This window comes from Lolium rigidum, chromosome 2, assembly GCF_022539505.1.
Source record: "Lolium rigidum isolate FL_2022 chromosome 2, APGP_CSIRO_Lrig_0.1, whole genome shotgun sequence".
NCBI classification, from domain to species: domain Eukaryota; kingdom Viridiplantae; phylum Streptophyta; class Magnoliopsida; order Poales; family Poaceae; genus Lolium; species Lolium rigidum.
Genome location: NC_061509.1, coordinates 241,893,584 through 241,916,631, shown reverse-complemented (window position 1 = coordinate 241,916,631; position 23,048 = coordinate 241,893,584). Strand labels below are relative to the sequence as shown.

At 46.8% G+C, this 23,048-nt stretch overlaps 1 protein-coding gene across 1 annotated transcript; it reads right to left on the bottom strand.

Moving 5' to 3' along the window:
• Positions 1 to 20,945: 20,945 nt before the first annotated feature.
• On the bottom strand, positions 20,946 to 22,786 carry LOC124693185 (F-box/kelch-repeat protein At1g74510-like). Its single transcript, XM_047226651.1, has one exon. It carries the CDS (start codon positions 22,596 to 22,598, stop codon positions 21,321 to 21,323), a length of 1,278 nt encoding a protein of 425 aa, XP_047082607.1. The 5' UTR covers positions 22,599 to 22,786; the 3' UTR covers positions 20,946 to 21,320.
• Between the last annotated feature and the right edge of the window lie 262 nt (positions 22,787 to 23,048).

The following is a 23,048-nucleotide window of genomic DNA, read 5'->3' as shown; positions in this document are numbered from 1 at the left end:
GTGGCTCGTTGAGATCTCGGAAATCTATGGCCACACGCCATCGGCCGTCCTTCTTCTCTACGAGTACGATATCGGAGATCCATTCAGCATACCTGCATGACCTGATGAACCCGGCGGCCAACATCTTCTCGATCTCTTTCTTGACCTCTTCCAGAATTTCGGCCTTCATCTGACGTGCTCGTTGTTGGAACGGCCGAAATCCTTTCTTAAGGGGGAGCCGATGCTCAATGATGCTCCTGTCTAAACCAGGCATCTCTGTGTAATCCCATGCGAAGCAATCTGGGTATTCTTTTAACAGAGCTATCATCTGACTCCTGAGATGTGGATCTAACTTCTTGCTGATAAAAGTTGGCCGTGGCTTATCCCCAGGACCGATGTCGACTTCTTCTAGCTCATCAGCCGATGTAAACCCATACCCTAGCTTTCCGTCACCTGTGAGATCGACACCGAATACAGGGACAACGTGTGGTGAGGATAATACGGGCCGATTGCTGGAATCGGCCTTCGTCTTGATTGTAACCAGGATTTTTGGGAAGTGTCGGAGCCGATCGCGTGGACCGGCTTCCTCCTGGTCCTCGTTATGAGAGCAGCTGCCCTCGTCTCTGTCCTTACCAGGGTGGTGCACAGGCCCTACCATGTTGATATTGAACGAGAATCTTGGCTGGCACCTCCCAGGGTAAGTGCACTCCACCATGTTAACGGCGGGGAAGGGGTGTGTGTCGACTTTCATGGCGTACTGGCTAAAAATTAGCCGCCCTTGTTCTATCGCCATTTGGATCTCGCCGACGCCACACTCTGCAGTCGTTGGTGGCATGGGTGAACGTGTTATGCCACTTGCGGTATGGCTTTCCGTTCAGCTCCCGAGCCGTGGGGATCTTGTGGCCTTCGGGTACCTTTAGCTGCTTCTCCTTAAGTAAGAGGTCGAAAATTTGCTCAGCCTTGGTCACATCGAAGTCAAACCCTCTTGGAGGACCTTGTGGCTTAACCCACTTGCAGGACACGGGGCTTGCCCCCCCGAGTCCATTCAGCCACTGCTACCTCTTGATCTCCCGAAGAGCCTTCATCTTCATCTGCCTCAACCAGGACCACCGCACGCTTGAATTTATCCTGGTATACCTCTGGGTGGCGCTGTTCATATAATGACAGCTTCTGCACCATGTGCGCCAGTGAAGGGTAGTCTGCTTGGGAGGCCACATCCTTGATTGGTGATGCGAGACCCACCACCGCCAACTCGACTGCTTCTTTTTCAGTCACACGAGCCGAATAGCATCGATTCCTAACGGTCCTGAAGCGCTGGATGTATTCTGACACTGTTTCTCCGCGCTTCTGTCGTACTTGTGCTAGATCGGCAATGCCAGCCTCGGAAGCCTCTGAGTGATACTGCATGTGGAACTGCTCCTCCAACTGCTTCCAAGTTCGGATTGAGTCTGGTGGCAGCGATGTGTACCACCCGAAAGCCAATCATGTGAGGGACTGTGCGAAGAACCTCACACGCAGCTCATCTGATGCTGAGATCGTGCCCAGCTGTGCCAAATATCGGCTCACATGCTCGATTGAGCTGGAACCATCTGATCCACTAAATTTGGAGAATTCAGGGAGCTGATATTTGGGTGGTAGTGGGATCAACTCGTACTCGTTGGGGTACGGCTTGGAATAGCCGATTGCCCTCCTTTTCGGCACCATGCCGAACCGGTCTCTCAAGATTGTACTCGATCCGATCCGCGGTGCTTGGCTGCAGGAGTCGAACTCGAAGATTCGCCGGAGTGGCATATTTAGCCAGCCACGCTTGCTTCTCAAGCTCTGAGCCAACTGCAGGAGTTGGGCTCTGGAGGTTTATCGGAGTGGCATACTTAGCTAGCCACGTCTGCTTCTCAAGATCTGTTCCCGAAGTCCCTCCTGCTGTTCCAGAAGTCCCTGCTGTTGCAGTCTGGTTCGTGAGTGCCCGATCTCTGCGGTCCGGCACGTATGTGCACGTGTATCCATGAGGGATCTCCTTAGGCGCCTCATGCAAGAACTGGTAATCACTAGGGTCACCACCGATCTTGTAGACGACGTATGCCGGTGAACTCGGCACTTCTGGTGCTGCCAACACGAACGGCAGCGGTGGTCGGGACTGGAGTGGCATCTCTCCTTGGTGAGTCCCTAGAGCTGGTCCTGACGGAGAGTACTGATGCCTCATGATTTCCTGGATCACCCGAAGAGCGACACGCTCCAAAGTGTTCACCAGGCTCTCAGAATGGCGGTGCAGCGAATGAGCTACCATGAAATTAATCTCCTGACGCAGAGACCTGGTGCGTTCTTCCGACGGGGCGGACAGGTCCACTCCATCGAGCGCGCCTTCAGGTGAGAACCCCTTCCGACTCGATGCCGTGTGAGCGGGTTCTCTGGAAAGAGCCGATGAGGTCGGCTTCGAGGATAGCTTTGACCTCGTCATACTTCTTCTTGAGCTCCTCAGTCAGGTCTTCGTACGTGACTGGAGTTCCTTCCGCCATCTCAGATGTAGACGGCGATGCGGTTGATGTCGAAGACTGTCCCACCGGGTGTGCCAGAATGTGTTGCGGTCAGAAACCCACCGGCGAGCAGCGACGGGCAACACAGTAGAGTCGGGAGGCTCCCAGGACTGCGGCTGGCCCTGGTCCCTCGAGCGACAGCCCGCAAAGACTCGGCACGCACGTCCGATGCTGGTGCAAGGGCGTGCCACCTGACCTATACCTGGTCAGGAAGGTGATGGATTTGCCACGCTTAGTTTCCTGCATGGCATACACGTAAACATTAAATACGAGCCTCGGTCGGCTCTCAGGTTGTCCTGTGGATCGGCTCAAAGAGCCGATCCACCCATGATTCGTACGAGGTGTACGATCATATGGTGGTCCCGCTTGATCGGAATAAAGCTAAAACGACCTACTACGATTTAGGGTTTTCACCACATAATCGGAACATCCTACGCGTGATTGAGCCTCGGCGGCCACGCACGGTGATCATAAACCGACCCTAGACAAGGCCTAAAAACCAACATGAAGTTGATCCCCGAACATCCCGTCTAGGGCTAGCAAACTACACCCTACGTGCCACCTGGATCCTTCAACCCGTTTGTAAGGCCTAACTATGCAGATATTAAACTAATCCTTGAAGAACAAGGAGCAATCATAACGGATCGGATCTACTAAATAATGATCAAGCGAGGTGCCGCCCTTACACCTAAGATAGGTGTAAGGGCGGCTAGACGTCTAAGGGTTGCACGGACGAAAACATATGATACGATGAAACAATGCTAACCCTAACACATCTATGATAACCACGTTGCTCGCCATCAACAAGGCTTCAGCACGAGCAACGCATGAACAGCGAATAACGTGTATCGCCTAGATCGCAAGATGCGATCTAGGCAGCATGATGCTTACCCGGAAGAAACCCTCGAGACAAGGGAGTTGGCGATGCGCCTAGATTGGTTTGTGGTGAACGTGATTGTTGTTTATTTCGAAAACCCTAGATACATATTTATAGTCCGTAGACTTTCTAACGTGGGAATAATCCCAACCGTGCACGAGCCAAATTCTATCTAACCGACACGTATCCTACTATATTTACAGATACATGGGCAAACTAGCCCAAACTTTGTATACAAGGCCGATTCATGTATATCTTCCATGTATATTCTTCAAGCCCATCTTAATCGCGGCCCACCTCTGATCCGGTCAAATTCTGGTGATAACACTCCGACGTATCAATAATTTCTTATGTTCCATGCCACATCATTGATGATATCTACATGTTTTATGCATACTTTATGTCATTATTATGCGTTTTCCGGAACTAACCTATTGACGAGATGCCAAAGGGCCAGTTCCTGTTTTCTGCTGTTTTTGGTTTTAGAAATCCTAGTAAGGAAATATTCTCGGAATCGGACGAAATCAACACCGAAGATCTTAGAATCCCCGGGAGCTTCCAGAACACCCGAGAACCGTCGGAGAGGGGCCACAGGGGGCCCACACATGGTGGCGGCGCGGCCCGGGAGGGGCGCGCCGCCCTAGTGTCCGGTGGCCCCGCACCCCTCCGACCTTGCCCTTCCGCCTATTTAAAGCCTCCATTGCGAAAACCCTGACACGTTCGACGAAACCAGAGAAAACCTTCCAGAGCCGCCGCCATCGCGAAGCCAAGATCTGGGGGACAGGAGTCTCTGTTCCGGCACGCCGCCGGGACGGGGAAGTGCCCCCGGAAGTGACATAGGCATCCCAAATGGGCCTGCCAAAGATAGTACCCGGGGTTTAATGAAGGCCCACTACCCGAAGAATAAGAAGGTTCGAGAGCCCAAGATATATTAAGGAAAGTAGAATTGTAATAGGAAGTATTGTTTGTAATCTGGCGGGATGAGTTAGAAACCGTCCCGGACTCTGTAACTTGTACAAAACGAAACCCTCGGCTCCACCTCTTATATAAAGGGGGAGTCGAGGGATGAAGAGATCATCGAATCATTGTTCACAAACCCTAGTTTTCATAATCGTCGAGTACTTTTCGGCTGAAACCTTCGAGATCTACTTGCCCTCTACTTCTAACTAAACCCTAGCCTATAACCCGTAGGCATTGACAAGTTAATCCCTTGTCAATTGGCGCCGTCTGTGGGAACTAGAGGCGTAAGGATCTGATCTCGATGGCACGTTCAAGATCTTCGACATCGTCAACCGGAAGCAACACTATGGATCGAGGTAAACAGATCGCTGCTGGTCTTGTTGATTTTGTCCACAATAAACGGCATAGGTCGCCAGAGGAGGACCGTGGTCGAAATTATCAATCGAGGCGACGATTTCCTCGGCAGTACCCGAACTACGACGCCCAGGGCAAATTTCGGCTGGTTTCCGAGCCAGCGCAGGGGGAAATAATCGAGATGATTACCAGAAAAGCAATGAGCAACGAAGTGACAACAGAGACGAATTTCGACAAAATAGGCAAAACAACGGGCCAAGGCCACAGAGGCCTTTCATTTCTCCCGAAGAGATGATGAACGGGCCGTGTCGGATGCATTTTTTCATCGACAACGAACGGAAAAAGACAAGTCAGGGCACCTGCGCGAAAGACCGTCGAAATTTTCGGGCAATGTTCGGATATGCAGAGAACGCTCATGCTCGAGCAACACGGAGAAATCCTCGGGAGCCCGGGAGCGAGGTTCACTTGCCACCACCTCCCGCGATTACGGACGACAACCGGCACCAGCTCGGAATAGCGGCAGCACCACCACCACCACCTTATGTCGATCCTAACTCAAATGGAGCGGTGTCGATGATTCGAAGGGAAGGCCATCCAATAGAACTCAAAAAGTGATCTCGAGACAGGTGTTTATGGCGGAGAAAATGCCTCCACCAACGAGCTTGAGTGCCTCAATTGGTCAGGGCAAGACATCGGCTTCACCATAGCGGACCATCCGCAACAAGTTCCTCGACCAGGGCAGTCAGCACTTATTCTGCCAGCAGTTATTGCGGGATTTGATGTTTCTCGAGTATTCATAGATGGTGGCAGCAGCTTAAACCTTATGTACGCAGACACATTGAGAAAGATGAACATATCCTTAGCGAACTTGAAGCCAACAGACACAAGGTTCCACGGCATCACACCGGAGAAACCAAGTTATCCATTGGGGAAGATAAATCTCGACGTTCGGCTTGGAACTCGAGAGAATTATAGAATTGAGAAGTCGGAATTTGAAGTCGTGGATTTTCCGTCGCAATACCACGCTTTGTTGGGACGACCGAGCATACGCTAGGTTTATGGCAGTACCACACTATACATACTTGTTGTGGAGATTGCCTGGACCAAAGGGACCAATCACGATTAAAGGAAGCTTCGCCTTGGCCGACAGGTGCGACAAGGATTTTCATCGGTTATCAGAAACTTTCGGGATGCAAGCTGAGTATTTGGCGTCAAAAAGCATGACTGATTACGACGTACTGCCAGACGTTGGAAGGACAAATAAAGAGTCAACTTTCAATACCTAGAAAAATTCTAAGGAGGTACAGATCCACCCGACGGACTCGAAAAGACGACATCCATCGCAAACGACATGGATATCGCATAGGAAAGCGCGCTCGTCGAGTTCCTCCGTGAGAACTCGGAAAATCTTCGCATGGTGTCCAGCTGACATGCCAGGAGTACCCGGGGAACTTGCCGAGCACCACCTAAACTTGGATCCATTGGCGAGGCCAATCAAACAACCTTTGCGGCGTTTTTCGAACCAAACCGCAAAGCTATGCTCGTCGTAAATCAATCGACTACGGGAAGCTGGTTTTATCAAAGAGATATTCACTGGAAGCCACATGGGTAGCAAATCCCGTGTTGGTGCCAAAGAAAAACACTAAGGTCCTTCGCATGTGCGTCGACTTTACGTGTCTCAATAAACATTGTCCAAAGGATCACTTTCCCTCCCGAGGATCGATCAAATTATCGACTCCACGGCTGGATGTGAACGTCTTTCCTTCCTGGACGCATATTCTGGTTATAACCAGATCAGATTGAAAGAAGAAGATGAAGTAAAACCGCGTTTATTACACCTTACGGCGTGTTTTGCTACGGAACAATGCCCTTTGGTCTAAAAATGCGGGAGCAACATATCAAAGGATGATGCGAAGTGTTTGGCGACACGGATTGGGAAAAACGTACAAGTATATATCGACGATGTCGTCATAACGTCAAAAAAGGGGACAACACCGATCGAGGATCTCAAGGAAACTTTTGACAACCTCGACAAATTCTGCCTCGAAGTTGAACCCGACGAAGTGTTCCTTTGGCGTCCCAAGCAGAGAACTTCGGGGTTTCTAGTCTCAGCAAGAGGGATTGAAGCAAATCCCGATAAAATACAAGCTATCGTAACAATGAGAAAGCCAACAAAGTTGAAAGAGATACAACAACTAACCGGGCGAGTCGCAGCTTTGAGCAGATTCGTCGCCAGATTAGGAGAAAAAGCTTTACCATTTTACGCTCTCATAAAGCAAGGAGACAAATTTCAATGGAACGAAGAAGCCGACAGAGCCTTCGAAGATCAGAAGCGCAAAATCTCGACACCACCAATATTGGTGGTGCCGAAGGACAAGGAACCTCTCCTGCTATACATCGCAGCCACGCCCCAAGTGGTGAGCACGGTGCTAGTTGTCGAAAGAGAAGAAGAAGGAAAACTCCACGGAGTACAGAGGCCAGTATACTTCGTCGACGAAGTTTTATCGCCATCAAAACAAAGGTACCCTCGGCACCAAAAGCTAGCATACGGAGTATTCACAACAAGCACGAAAATTGCGCCACTATTTTTCGGCACACCCGATCATAGTGGTCAATGAGGCTCCTTTGTCAAATATACCGAACAATCCAGAAGCTACGGGTCGTGTCTCCCTTTGGGGAATAGAACTTTCCCCTCGGGACATCACGTATGAAAAAAGAAAAGCAATCAAGTCGCAAGTTTTGCCGGACTTCATCGCAGAGTGGATGGAGCTGCAAAACACAGGACCCCCGCACTGTCGAGAACCCGGACCATGAATTTTGACGGGTCCAAGAGAGTAGAAGGAGCCGGCGCAGAGTAATACTTATATCACCTGAAGGCGACAAATTAAAGTATATCCTTCGGATGACGTTCCCCAACGCATCTAACAATGAAGCAGAATATGAAGCCCTCATACACGGGATGAAGATGGCGAAAGCATGCGGTGCAACTCGACTAAAAATCTTTGGCGACTCACAATTGGTGGCCCAGCAAGTTATGAACCAATGTGATGCGACTCAATGATAGCATGGTAGCATACAAGGAGGTGTACAATGAACTCGAGAAGCTATTTGATGGATGCGAGGTAAACCACATCGTAGATTGAGCAACGATGAAGCCGACGTCCTCGCAAACATTGGGTCGCAAGTGCCTACCAATCCCGCCAGAGTATTTTGGGAAGAAATATCTGAGAGATCTACAAAGCCAAAAAAGGTGCGTAAAAAAGAAAAAACTTCGACACCCCTCACAGAAACCACGGAGGATGAAGAGGAACAAGAGCTTGTGATGATGGTACAGGTTCCTTGGATGCAAGCATATATATCATACATCCTCAAGAAAGAAATACCCGACGATCCAGTCGAAGCAAGGCGAGTAATTCGACGGTCTAAAGCTTTCACGGTGATCAAAGGAGAACTGTACAAGCGAAGTATTTCAGGCGTTCTGCAAAGGTGTGTAACACCCGAAGAAGGAAGAATAATTCCGAAGGATGTACACGAAGGAATATGCGGCCACCACGCGAGTAGTCGAGCCATCGCAGCCAAGGTTTTTCGGGCAGGATTCTACTGGCTGACAGCAATCGAGGACGCCAAAGAAATAGTAAGGACTTGCGATGCGTGTCAAAGGTTCGCCGCAAAACCTCACTCTCCAAGCAGCGGAACTAGCACCAATACCTTTGTCGTGGCCCTTTGCACAATGGGGACTCGATATGGTGGGAAAGTTACACAAATCATGGCCAGGAGGAAAGGAATACATGCTAGTAGCTGTCGACAAATTTACAAAGTGGATAGAAGCGAAGCCGATAAATTCACCAGATGGAGCATCCGCAGTAAAATTCATAAAAGGCCTCGTCTTCAGATTTGGAGTGCCTCATAGCATCGTCACGGACAATGGCAGTAACTTTACATCCCACAAATTCAAAGATTACTGCAAAGAAGTGGGTATCAAGCTGCACTTTGCGTCAGTTGCACATCCTCAAACCAACGGGCAGGTCGAGAAAGCCAATGGCATTATCTGCAATGGCATCAAGAAACGCCTGTTGGGACCACTAGAAAAAGCTCGACATACCTGGCCTGAAGAACTACCAAGTGTGTTGTGGAGCATCCGAACAACACCAAATACGGCGACACAAGAAACCCCATTTTTTCTGGTCCATGGCGCGGAGGCAGTACTACCAATAGAAATAGAGCACGACTCCCCGAGAGTCACAGCGTATGATGAAGAAGCTTCAAGGACAGCATTGGAAGACGACGTAGACGCACTCGACGAAGCTCGAGACGAAGTATTATCAAGGGTCACCAAATATCAACAGGACTTGAAGAATTACCACAGTCGACGTTTGCGGCCAAGATCCTTTCAAGTGGGAGACTTAGTTCTTCGGCTCACGCAAAAAAGCCATGAAAAACTCGAGTCACCATGGCTTGGTCCCTATATCGTCACGGAAGTAATCGGAGGAGGAGCATACAGGATAAAGGACAAGAAGACAGGGGTGGAGGAGCAAAACCCCTGGAACGTGGCGCAACTCAAGCGGTTCTACGCCTAGAGCTAAAATATAGTCCTTGTAAAACTTCAATGTACTGAAACGCCCACGAGTTTTCAGACGCACTCTTTTCCTTTTTTGGGGCACCGAGTGGGGCCGGGAAAGGTTTTTAATGAGGTGGGCTCGTGGTGCTGCAATATAATAAAGATAGTGGAGATATACTTCTTATTTTTCGACACGCTCGGGGGCTCAACGCCTAAGTCTCAAAATACATACAATATAGATTCACCGAAATATTTCGCCTTGGTACATTAATACCTCGCCAAATATAAAAATCGGAAGCCAGCAATCATAAATATAGTGTACACATCAAAAATCTTAAGTGCTTTGGTCTAAGAACCTCGCAATATAAATATAGAACTTCGACATCAAAGATACTCGAAGATTGGCAATCCATCCAAGGGAAAAACAAGGATGTCTTATTACAACATAAAAGATAGATTTCAAGGAGGAAAAAATAGTACAACCTTCGCCCAGTTAGGCTCGGGGGCTTCAACAACATAGAGGGCCTCGGCAATATACAATAAATTCCTTCGGAAATATAAAAAAAAGAGGAGGGAAATCAAAAAAGAGTGAGATACAAGGTTTCCAATATAATACAAGTCAGTTAAATCCCAAGATACTATCTATGGACAAGCCTCTGGTTGTTTTATGTTCAGCATAAGAACCCTTGGTAAAGAACTCTGAGTCCATCCGAAGAAGTTCATCTATCATCGATTCGGCCACGGGAGCTACCATCGCATCAATTGAGTCAATATCATTTTTCCGACGCGTTTTCTTGGCCAGGCAACCAGCAACAATCTTCGTCAGGTCTAACTTTGGATAACAGATGTTTATCATAATCATGGCGAATCTCGCTCCAGCAGAGAGTTGAGCCCGCACAAAATTATGAATGCGGGGAGCATCTCTGAATACCTCTAATAATTCAGGAAGAGTTTTTGGAACCTCGTTTCGAGGAAATAAATTCCTATAGACAAGGGTTAATGTTGTCGTGCAAAAACTGAGAAAGTCGCGCACTTGGCAAGCACGATCTTGGAACCTAACAATTTGTTGGGTTCGTTCAGGAGTGGCCCAGAACAAACAGCCATGATTAAGGGAAAGATTGACAAGAAGATTTGTTCTCTCATTCACTCTCTGATCTTCGGCAGCAGAATCAAGAACTGAGCCTGTTAAAGCGACAGGGCAAGAAATTGGAAGAAAGGCACAGCAAAATAAAGAGAAGGCATCTTAAGATCGCAAAAACGTACCTAACATATCTGTGCTAGCTTCCAGCATTAGCTCAAGCATACTATTTTCTCGGGTCGTGGCTCCCTTTGCTTCTAATACAGCCGAGCATCCTTAGCAGCCATAGCTTCTTGGGCTTGTTGAAGAGCAAGTTGTTCTCGTTCAGATGCTTTCCGAGATTGTTCCATCATGGCCAAAGTTTGTTTCTTCATAGATTGAAGTTGTTGTCGAAGTTCTTGCACATCTTCCGACAAATGTCTGCTTGATGAACTCTCGAGGGGATTATGGTCGACTAGTACTTTCTTCGAGAAGGAAGATGCAGGTGAAGCAGCGGCAGAGCAAGGAGTGGTCGAGTAATTATCAAATATTAACTGGAAAAGAAAGGCCCGGGATCAATGAAAAGCACGAAGAGGAATTTCATTACTTTCTAGAAAATTTACACGGACATTACAAAAGAAAGTTCTCCAGAGGGACTAACAGAGTAATTGTCGCCAAGGCTAAAATGGCGACAAGAGCAAAAGAAACAGAGAAAGAAAAAACAAGGAGGCATGCAACTAGACCTCCGGCCTCGAGGAGCTAGGAGTCGAAGCTGGCTTGATCCCGAGATACGCCAAGATCTTCTTCGTGTTGGGCTTGGCCGCCTTAATCAACGACCTCCATCTCGATTGCTCTATCTGATCGGTGTCGCCAACTTTCATCCAATCAAGCGTCTGTTGGCTGTCAGCAACCAGGGCAACAGTGTTTTCGACAGCAACCTTCATATTCTCCTGACGCATCTTCAGTCCAAGGTCTTCTGATGAATTGAAAATCTTGGCAAGGGCAAGGAAAGTCGAAGGTTCCTCTTTCTTCGGGAAGAAGTAGGGGAACAACGCCGACAAACCTGCACTAGCATTTGCCACGCCTTCACGAATTTCGCGCCCATGAAACTCCAGAAGAGAAAGTGCGTCAAGGAGAGGGTCATTGACGGGATTCTCCAGATCAAAATCTTGGTTTGTTTGGGCTGCCACATGAGACAAAACATTAGTCAAAAATCAAGAAACAGGAAGTACAATAAAATAGAAAGGATTGATAATATTACTCAGAGTACGTCGACTTTGCGACTTCAGACGCTTGAGGATCCCTTGCTCACGAGCAGCTTGTGCAGCTTTCTGCTCGTCTAAAGCAGATTCAGCATCTTTAAGCCTTTTCTGCAGTTCCTCGACACTAGCAGCTTTTGCTTTGGCATCATTAGCCTCGGCTTTAGCTTCGCTAGCAACAAGTTCAGCTTTCTCGCGAGCCGCCTCACTTTGCTCCAGTTTATGAGCAAGTGCGTCGGCACGTTTATTGGCCTCTGCAAGTTTCTCTATCGAGATAAAAAAGGGGGGAGGAAAGATCAAAAAATCGCGACAGACAAAAGGAGCAAAAGCCAGGAAGAACGGCAAATATAAAGGTTGTTACCTTCGGCTCTGCTGGCATACTCGCGGTACCCAATAAATTGGGATCCGATGCGGATAAGATCTTTGATCATGGGCTGTCAAAGAAGAAGAACGCAAGAGAAAACATCGGCATTAAACAAAAAAGTGAGGGCAAGCAAAATAGAGGAAATATAGATGTCGACAAACTTACATCATCCAGGAGCTAGGACGAAGAGCTGCTCAGTTGAGGGGGAGGCTCAATGATCATTTCAACCTTTGCCCTTTTTGGTGAAGGGACAAGGGGGCTCGAAGGAGGAGTAGATGTGTCAACATTTTGTTGAGGAGGCGACGATTCTTCTCCTTCAACGGGCTTCTCCGAAATAACTAAAGTATGTGACGTGCTCGTCCGAGGAGCCACGTCACGAGTTGGTACTTCTTCCTCGTCATCACTGCGAGTGAGGATCAATAGAATAAAAAGCAAGACAAGGAAAAACTTCGACTACAGAAATAAGGGGAAATCAAGGTGACTTACGAGCTGACGAGGGATTCAATATAAGGATCATAAGCTGCCTTCGGATGAGAAGGAACAACTTCTTCGGCTTTGGATGTGCCGGAATCTTCGGCATTGCTCCTCTTCCTTTTCCTTTGTGGGGAAACAGCGGGAGGAGGAGATTGGACCGACGTAGTGTCCTCGGAAGATCCCGCAGATTTTCGAGAATCCACGGGATCATTCACAAAGGATGGAGCTTCTTGATTGTCGTCAGTGACAATGCCCATTTCTTCGACTTCTCCATCCTCAGGAAGAGGAGGAAGGGAAGCCATAGTAGGATGATTATGCAGGAAAATAGCGGTAAAAGGGAAATTAGAGAGATATCAATACAATGAGATGCAGGGAAAATTCGGAACAAGATAAAAATTCGAGAAGACAAAATACCTCGGGGAGAGGATTGGTGGAGCTGTAAGGCTCCACGCGACAAGAGGAAGGGATAGGATCCTTCTTGCTCAGCGAGGTAATTCTTCGAACAAGCTTCTCCAAGTCCTTCACAGAAAGATCATTGGAGAGCCTATTGGCGTCATTTTCACCAGAATACGTCCAAAGGGGATTTTTGCGAGCCTGAAGAGGCTGCACTCTAATCCTAAGAATATAAGCAGTGATTTGAACACCAGAAAGTTCTTTGCCCCGAGTATTTTGAAGTTGACGGATGCGAGACATAAGAGCTTCTGTCGCCTTTTTCTCTTCGTCGGAAGCTTCAGCATCCCAGGAGTGGCGGCGTTGAATCTTTGCGTTTCCGTCGAAAGGAACTATGTTGTGTTCCACGGAATTGGCGCTCTCTTCATGTATATAAAGCCACCTTTTGCGCCATCCTTGGACAGAGTCAGGAAATTTGACGTCGAAGTAATCAACGTCGGTTCGGACACAGATAACAACGCCGCCTATGTTGTAGGTGGCGTTGTGAGCGCCATTACGGCGGAGGCAGAAAATGCGTTTCCAAAGAGCCCAATTAGGAGGGACTCCAAGGAAGCATTCGCAAAGCGTGATGAAAATAGAAATGTGGAGGATGGAATTGGGAGTCAACTGGTGTAGTTGAATCCCATAAACAAAAAGAAGGCCGCGAAGGAAATCATGAATTGGGGCGGAAAGGCCACGGATGAGGTGATCAATGAAACTAACCCGATACTCCATTGGAGGGTTTGGGTAGCTTTCTTCGCTGGGAAAGCGGATGGCGTCTTCCTTCTTCATCAGGCCAAGCCTCTTCAGCATATTGACATCTTGGTTGGAGATTTTAGATCTCTCCCACTCAAGATCCTCAGCAGCCATCTTGGATTCTGGAGTGCTGTGGCGGGTGAGTCGCGTGCGCGGTGGCATCAACGGCACTGGAACAGCAATGTTCGTGCGTGCGGAAGATCAGCAGGAGTTGGGCGCAGGGGAGTCTTTGCAAGGAAGATTAGATGTGCGGCGCAAGCGAAGGAGCGAACCAAGGTTGAAGAAAGGTATATATAGGAATCGGGCGGAGCAGTGCACCGTTGGATGAAGAAATCATGTGGTGAAATAAGGATCTCACAGTGAAAAGGGTAAAAAGGTCTTTTTATGGAGATAGAATGGAACAGGCGTTATCGAACGTGCGCCAGGAAAAGCGGAGGACGTGTGTCCCCCACTTGCACGACGTGTCAACGTGGTGAGAACAATGGACCCACAAGGCAGAAAAATCTCGACTATTAATAGAGATGAAGAGAATTTGACAAAGGCAAGTATGTCGACAAGAAAAATAAAAGGAGAATGGTGACAGGAGAAGTTATTGGAATACTTCGGGAGCCTTTGGTCAGAAACAAGTTTTTGCCCAAATGCTCGGGGGCTACTTCGATAAAAGTAAAATTTCGACTATGGCAAATATAGAAATTGTGGGAGCCTACAACCAAGCACAAGTTCTTGGCTGTAGCCTCGGGGGCTACTCCCATCGGGAGCGCTGTTCGCGCACCCGAGAGATAAAAAAAAAGAAGAAGAATATTGGGAAATAATGGCAATATAGCGACAAGGTGGACTAAAATGTTGAGCCTACAACCAAGCACAAGTTCTTGGCTGTAGCCTCGGGGGCTACTCCCATCGGGAACGCTGCTCGCGTGCCCGATGAAATTTAAAAAGGAAAAAGAAAGAAAGATAGAAAAGCAAGAGAGTATATTTCGAGTTATAATTAACTCTACATATACTCCCATCGGGAGATTAATATAAGTCATATTTGACTCGATAAAATGTGCCATTCCAACAGCCGGAAAAGCACTCGACAATATATTCTCGAACGCCAAAGTTGCGATCAATTTCTGAATGCCGCAAATTTGCGAAGGTAAGACCCCGGATCCATTCTCGCTGGGCGTGGCATCGCCGAAGACTGCGCTCTGCTACTTTTATCCGTATCAACAGATACGAAGAAAAATCCTAACGGACGCGTTAGGTACTCGATAAATTTGACTCGGGACTCGACGGAATGGTAAGACCTTAAGCGGCACCTGTCGAAGTTTGCACCAGTATCCCGAGATCATGTCCAGGGACGTGATCTTGAAGTAGGTTTTTGCGGATTGCCACTAGAGCAGTTAACTAGTACCTGATCCGTCAGATGAACTAGCCCCAACTACCAATATCCCTATACAATATAGAAATTTATATAAAGAAATATAGAAAAGTTTAAATTGTCGAATAAGAATAAGCAGTGGAGATTTTCCCTGACTCTACGATTCAAGCAAAATCTCGGGGGCTACTGACATAGGCATCCCAAATGGGCCTGCCAAAGATAGTACCCGGGGTTTAATGAAGGCCCACTACCCGAAGAATAAGAAGGTTCGAGAGCCCAAGATATATTAAGGAAAGTAGAATTGTAATAGGAAGTATTGTTTGTAATCTGGCGGGATGAGTTAGAAACCGTCCCGGACTCTGTAACTTGTACAAAACGAAACCCTCGGCTCCACCTCTTATATAAAGGGGGAGTCGAGGGACGAAGAGATCATCGAATCATTGTTCACAAATCCTAGTTTTCATAATCGTCGAGTACTTTTCGGCTGAAACCTTCGAGATCTACTTGCCCTCTACTTCTAACTAAACCCTAGCCTATAACCCGTAGGCATTGACAAGTTAATCCCTTGTCAGGAAGGCTCCTCCATCGACACCACCGCCATCTTCATCAACGCTGCTGTCTCCCATGAGGAGGGAGTAGTTCTCCATCGAGGCTCGGGGCTGTACCGGTAGCTATGTGGTTAATCTCTCTCCTATGTACTTCAATACAATAATCTCATGAGCTGCCTTACATGATTGAGATTCATATGATGATGCTTGTAATCTAGATGTCATTATGCTAGTCAAGTGGGTTTTACTTATGTGATCTCCGGAGACTCCTTGTCCCACGTGTGTAAAGGCGATAGTGTGTGCACCGTGTGGGTCTCTTAGGCTATATTTCACGAGAATACTTATTCACTGTTATGAATGGCATAGTGAAGTGCTTATTTATATCCCTTTATGATTGCAATGTGTTTTGTATCACAATTTATACTGTGTGCTACTCTAGTGATGTTATTAAAGTAGTTTATTCCTCCTGCACGGTGTAATGGTGACGAGTGTGTGCATCGTGTAGTACTTGGCGTAGGCTATGATTGTGATCTCTTGTAGGTTATGAAGTTAACTATTGCTATGATGGTATTGATGTGATCTATGCCTCCTTTCGTAGCATGAAGGTGACAGTGTGCATGCTATGTTAGTACTTGGTTTGGTTATGTTGATCTGTCATGCACTCTAAGGTTATTTAAATATGAGCATTGAATATTGTGGAGCTTGTTAACTCCGGCATTGAGGGTTCGTGTAATCCTACACAGTTAGTGGTGTTCATCATCCAACAAGAGAGTGTAGATTCTAGCATCTATCTATTTATTCTGTTATGTGATCAAAGTAGAGAGTGTCCACTAGTGAAAGTATGATCCCTAGGCCTTGTTCCTAAATACTGCTATCGCTGCTTGTTTCATCGTTCTACTGCATCTGTACTTCCTGCAATATTACCACCATCAACCACACGCCAGCAAGCACTTTTCTGGCCGTTACTACTGCTCATATATATTCATACCACTTGTATTTCACTATCTCTTCGCCGAACTAGTGCACCTATTAGGTGTGTTGGGGACACAAGAGACTTCTTGCTTTGTGGTTGCAGGGTTGCATGAGAGGGATATCTTTGACCTCTTCCTCCCTGAGTTCGATAAACCTTGGGTGATCCACTTAAGGGAAACTTGCTGCTGTTCTACAAACCTCTGCTCTTGGAGGCCCAACATTGTCTACAAGAATAGAAGCACCCGTAGACATCACGCCCCACGACCTTCCCGAACCGCACTATATAAGCGCGGACTCCAACCCTAGTCTGTACCGGACGCATATGCGACTACCTGTTTCCAGTCATTGCGCCGCCGCCTTCGTCTTCCTCATCCCGTATGTCGGCTTGCACCGACTGCCGGGACAGTAGGCCTCCGGAACCCTGCCTCTCGTGAACCTGTACGGGTGAGGGGCAATCATGTTTTTGGGGAGCGCTCCGGCGCGACTACTGGCATCACGACGTCGTCCTCGGACGATGAGTTCCTCCACACCGACAACTTCTTCCCGGACCTCAGCGACTTCTTCAACAACCTCAACATGGGCGACAACGACGCTGCTGTGAAGTATGTGATCTTGTCGTTTCTCTTTCAGTTTCTGTTAGAGTTTCTTCTTCTAGTTTCTATTGTAGATGCGATCGGTTTGTCTTGTTTAGATGTGATATGTTCATCTACTTTACTACTCTGCATGATTAGTTTACTTGTTATCTTCGTAGTCATGATTTATCAATTACCGGTACGGATTATTTCATATGGATTTTTGCTTATATATTCAACAGGCTCTTCGGGTAGTTGAAAGAGGGGTGCCCTTGCCGACGACAAGATCATGACCTTCACCAGCATGGCCGAGGCTATCAAGGATGACGCATAGGCCATCCGTAAAGACAGGCCATTGGCATGCACCCTGACTTGTACAAGGAAGCTATGGACGTCGTTTTCTTCACAGGGAGCCTCTCATGGCGCCTCTCGGCCACCTCGTCGACAAAAAGGCCTGGGCACCAACTTTGTTGGCATGGTTCCACCACACTGGCTCGCAACCTACATGGCCAAGTACTACTACAATATGTAGACATGTGGTGGCCTTGGGACCATGGGGGTGATGAAGCATGTATGGAGGTGATGACGATGGCATGATGTCGATGATGTACATTTTGGATGTAGCCTGGGCACGAGACCTTCTTATGGCATGTATATTTTGATGAGGTGGTATATATACCAATCCTTCATACCACTAGAGGGGTTGGTATATACCACCTCATCAAAAGGGGTGCCCTTTGTGTTAGGATGACACCCACTTTTTATTGTGGTGTTAGATTAACACCATAGTTCTAGTGGTAGGATGAAATTGTGATCCACTTTTACTAATGATCATCCATGCTCCTCTTAGCTCATGATCTTGTGTGAACTTGTGATGATTCCTTATGATTTTAGTGATGATTGTAATGATGTTATTTACTTGTTCCTCTTGTACCATGTTAGTGGTATGTGGTGTTTAAAGGAAAGCATCTAGCTGTCAAGATCAAGTCAATGGTTTCTCCAACAACAACTACAAAGGAAACAATGCTTTGGAGGAAAAAGAAGAGGAGTACCAGACCTTCTTGGATAATGAGGCTATGGCTCATTAGCCATTGCCTGTTGTAGGGGTAGCTATGCCTGTAGTAGAAGGAGCAGCTCAAGTACGAGAGAGTAGGCTGAAAGATTTTATCATTATCGCCCTGATCATGGTGATTGTCAAGATTTTGTCCTTCTGAATTCTCTATAATCGGATGTATTATGCAATGACATGGTAAGCTCACCTTCTTTGAGCCATGGTTACAATATGTAGCCTCGTGTGTGCAACCAAACAACAATGTTGTGCATCATCCGAGCCAAAAATGCAGATGTGCAACATACCAAGCGAAGGGGATAGTTGCCATACGGTGCACAAAAATCCTTCACAAGCCATCGAACAAAATTTCATAACGTTGCTCGGAGCTTGTTTTGAACAGGCTAAGGCCCCACAACATGGCCCCGTCAATGCAAATTTTGTCCCACGCTACCAAACACACCTCTAATTTGAAACTCCTCGTGCAAAATGAAAATAAATACTAGAAAAATGCAATATTACTCTGACCAACACAGGATTGAAGGAGTTGAAGAAGCGGTTATCAATAACAACAACAACAACAACAAGAAGAAATACTAGAAAAATGCAATATGACTCTGACCAACACAGGATTGAAGGAGTTGAAGAAGGCGCTCATTAGGGGAAAAAACATCCGCCATTTTTGAAAAGAGACGGGAAACAAGCATCATTTAGAGTGCAATCGTGACGCTGATCATGGTATTTTCGTTTCGCTTATGAAAACCTCAAGTTTTGTCCGATGCCGAGATATGTGAGTTGACGCAGCTCAATCCAGTGGTTGCTTTGAGTGAAACGATTTTTTTTTTTTTACGTAGATCTCTTGTACTCCTCATTTCGAAAGTGGTGGATTTTCTCAATTCTCATTGGTCCGTACAGCTAGCTCGGATTCCTTCAGACAAAACCGTGAGGTTGAGTTAAGGTACAGGTTTTTACATTCCCTTTTTTGCTTGCTTCCTCTCTCTCTGGTGCTCGCGCAGTGCTCCATTTTTGTCTATGAGTTCTTCTCAACCTCAGTCTTGTCACTAAATCCTGCCACCGCTGCCACTACCTGCACACTGATACTGAGGCCGCGCATGCAATACCCACGGGCAAGCTAGTTAGCGTATCTTTCCCGCTGTCACCTTACGTATCTTTTGCCGGCTAGAATAGCGGCTGGCTCTACTCGCGTTCTCAACGGGACCAGACTGCCAACTGCACACGGGTTCTTGCAGGTTGCGCCGCCGTACTGCAGAGGACGGTAAAATATAGCAAGGAAACTGCAGCTGCACTGGATCGATCCAACCATCTGCACTCTCATTTCAGATCAGCAACCTCACTGTCCTCGGTGCACGGACGCACGTATTTGCTCCCCTATCCTATGCCTGGAATATATTTGTACTCGCACTTTTTTTTCTTGGAAACGGAGGTGGATTATCGCTTTATCTAAAGAAACAAAGCTGGGCTGCTTTGCTCTAAAAGAAGATCAAGAAGCTATGCTTTACTATGGTGTCGACATGTTGTTGTACTTTGATAAGATTGATAAATGCAGCAGGGATGGATGTCAAGATGCAAGAACTGCAACGTCGCCCGAATACCAAGAAATTGACGGGGTAACCAACGTCATCAAGCCATGATCAACGGTCAATTATCATATGATGATTTCACAGCCGGTGAACACAAGTGTTGTCTCTTCTGTTAAAATCAAGCTTTTTTTAAGGATCTGTAAAGATTAAGCTTAGATCAAGCTACCAACTACTGCAGTACGTACAACCATAGATCTTTCTCACTACTCGACAAATAACATCCGCGCAAGCTCTGATCCAATTTTCTAATGGCTGCGTTTGGGCGGAGTAGGTATTTTAGGTGCCTAAGGCGAGGTCGTCTGAGGGCATCATGGATATTTTTCCTGATCTTCTAGATGACGCCTTAGATATCCCGATTTATAAATAAAACCCTCAAATCTATCCTCAACCAAAGGCCTAAAACCAAAGGACAACCCGACAAGAATCCCATCAAGCCATCACAGCTGAACGAACACACACAAAAAATAAACAAGTCCTTGGAAAAGATGATAATGCGGCGAAATGATCTGCGGAAACAAAAACTAATCGCACAGGATGCACGCAACAACTCGACAGCGAAGCGTGGCTTTTCCAAAATTTTCCACACGTTAAAGCATGAGGCGGACAGCGATCCACTGATTAGCTCCTCACTTGTCGTCTCCTGGAAAAGAAATTGAATAACAAGGTGGGCACCTGCCCACCCTAGATGATAACAATATTCCATAGGCTAAGCAGAAGCCTAGTTAGCGTGGAATCCCGAGTGCTAAGACGATAGAGTGGAGGAGCTTCACGCAGCACCAAGTGTTTCGAAGGGATCGAAGTGCCCATGCTAGAGACATGGACAAGTCGATCGGTGCCTATTCTGGACATTCCAGGAATATGTTCTGATGTTTCCATATGAAATGGTTGGGCACACGTCAAGGAACCTTTAGCTAATCTGCCTAACATTGTTTCGACGGTGGTATAAAGTTTCTGCTTATGCCATTCGAGAAACAGAAAGCCGGGCTCTAGTTTTTGACATGCCAAAGCAGGTCAGCTACATTGAATATCATCCTAAAGTTCCAGCTTATGCCGTCAGAACAAAACCGTACTATGTAAAGATGCAGCAGCACCAAATGGAATATTTTGCATATGTATGCTTCGTTCTTAAGTAATTTCATCTAGCACTTTTTAAGGCAACGATGCACAAAAGGAGCAATATGAGGAGTGTTCAGAGAGCATTATAACTACCGTGTTGTTTCTGTTTAAAAGACATTTGAAACATGGGTACTATGAAGCTGACACCATTCAGAATCCAATACAATTGTACAGATGCAAGGCTACATCAATTACAATTTGTCACCTAGATGCATCCATCTCAGGGAACTCTCATTTTTGACAGAGTATATGGACCAGGTACAGATCCCCAGCTCCGAATCAAATGTGCGGAAAAAAAGAGACCGAACAGTAACTGTTAACGAACACACGGGAGCAGCTACTCTATTGAACATCGAGTAAAATCTGAAATGTCCAAAGGAGAAGAAGAAAAAACAGGCAGAGATTACCAATCAGGCAGAATCAGTGCTTTATGCCAGCCATTTGAGAAACCAATATCACAATCTTTCTTGTTGACAGTATGTTCGACGGGTGGGCAGCGCCAGAATCAGCACCCCATGACAGCACAGTTATACACAAAGTTGCCAGAAGGTTTGCTTCCGATCATGTTCCATTGCAAGGGCCCATCCCTCGGGATCCACGAATGGAGTTCAATCATCCCACCACCCAGTACTCTTGGTCCACCAATCACCAAGAGCCGCTCTCCACATCCCCTGAATGCAATACCCCAGCCATTGACAGCTTCTGGACGCTCTGGTAGCTCTCCAAGTGTTGTCCATGTGTTATCACTCTTATTATACTTTCTTACTAATTTTCCTGCATACTGTGCTGCATACAACTCATTATCTACTACAGCAACAAGGGGAGGAGCACCACTTGCACCATTGAGTCCCTCTGACATGTTCTCTATCAGCCTCCAGGTACCCTTATCTAGATCATACTCTTCTCCGCAGGTCAGTACCTCCGTGTTACTGGCCATTCCACCAATAACATAAAACTTGTTATCCATGTAGACTCCAGAACACATTCTCCTCGCCTTGTTCATGCTTGGAAGTGTTATCCACCTTCTAGTCTCAGAGTTGTACAGCTCAACAGTGCGAAGCACGCGCCCTTGAGAATCCATGCCGCCAGCTATAATTGCCTTCTCCCCAAAACTAGCTGATCCAAACAAACATCTAGGGGCATTCATTTCAACACCTCTTGACCATGAGTTGGTCAAAATGCTATAGCTAAGAACAATATGTGCAAGAATTTCCTTGCCAAACACCAGAAGTTCAGTGCCCACAGCTAACGACTCCTTGTCAGAGCACATGAAACACTCGTTAGGCGGCATCCTTGGGAGCGTCATCCACCGCGCACGGTAAGGGTCATACGCCTCCCACTCCTGCACATTGCAAGAGAAATATACCCAGTGTTCAGCAATACCTAACCTCCGCCGTTCTTTGTACAGTCCACCCTCGCGGACAAGGGAACGGAAGTTCCTGTTGAGTGATGCAATTGAGCCATAATCGGACCGAGAGCAACGGGCGAGGCAATTGATTGAGTTATCTCGGCCAATAGAGTTTATCAGGGTGCTTGAATCAGAGTAGCCCTGATTACTGCCTTGACAGTCCAATGGCACACCATCGTGCTTATCCTCAGACTTGGGCCTTTTTGCCAGCACTGCTGCAGCAGAAATTCCCTCGTGCTCAATAGCCAGGACCCCAGATGGGCGCTTACTCCTCGTGATCTCGAGGAGATGGTAAGTCATATAAGCTAATCTGGATTCCTGCTCGCAGGAGCTGGGCAGAGACCTCGAGATCAGGCAAGATTGACCTTCCAACATTACGCCAGAATGAACCACTATATCTCAATAGAGGGGGGACCTGTAGACAAGACCCCAACACCTATGTACACATCTTAAATCTGCAAAAGATCAAAGCTATGTTAGGAGGAATCCAACTCAAATAACAGTACTACTCTTAGCTAGACAAATTCAGGTATAAACAAAAGAGGCATCCGTGCATATCAGGAAGAAGGTTGCAACAACTTATCTTAACCAATCAAAGAAGGTTGCATATATGATACCAAATCAGGAGAAAAAACCTTAAGAAACTACAAACAGTGAGCAACATTAGAAGTTTGCGAAATGAACCGTATTGATTACATAATAACAATACAGCAGGAGATGAAGTGAATATTACTGGATACTCCTATGAATAACATGACCATAATATAAACTAAATATAAAACTACCGCATCAATAGGTGAGTACCAAATAATGTCAATTATCCTA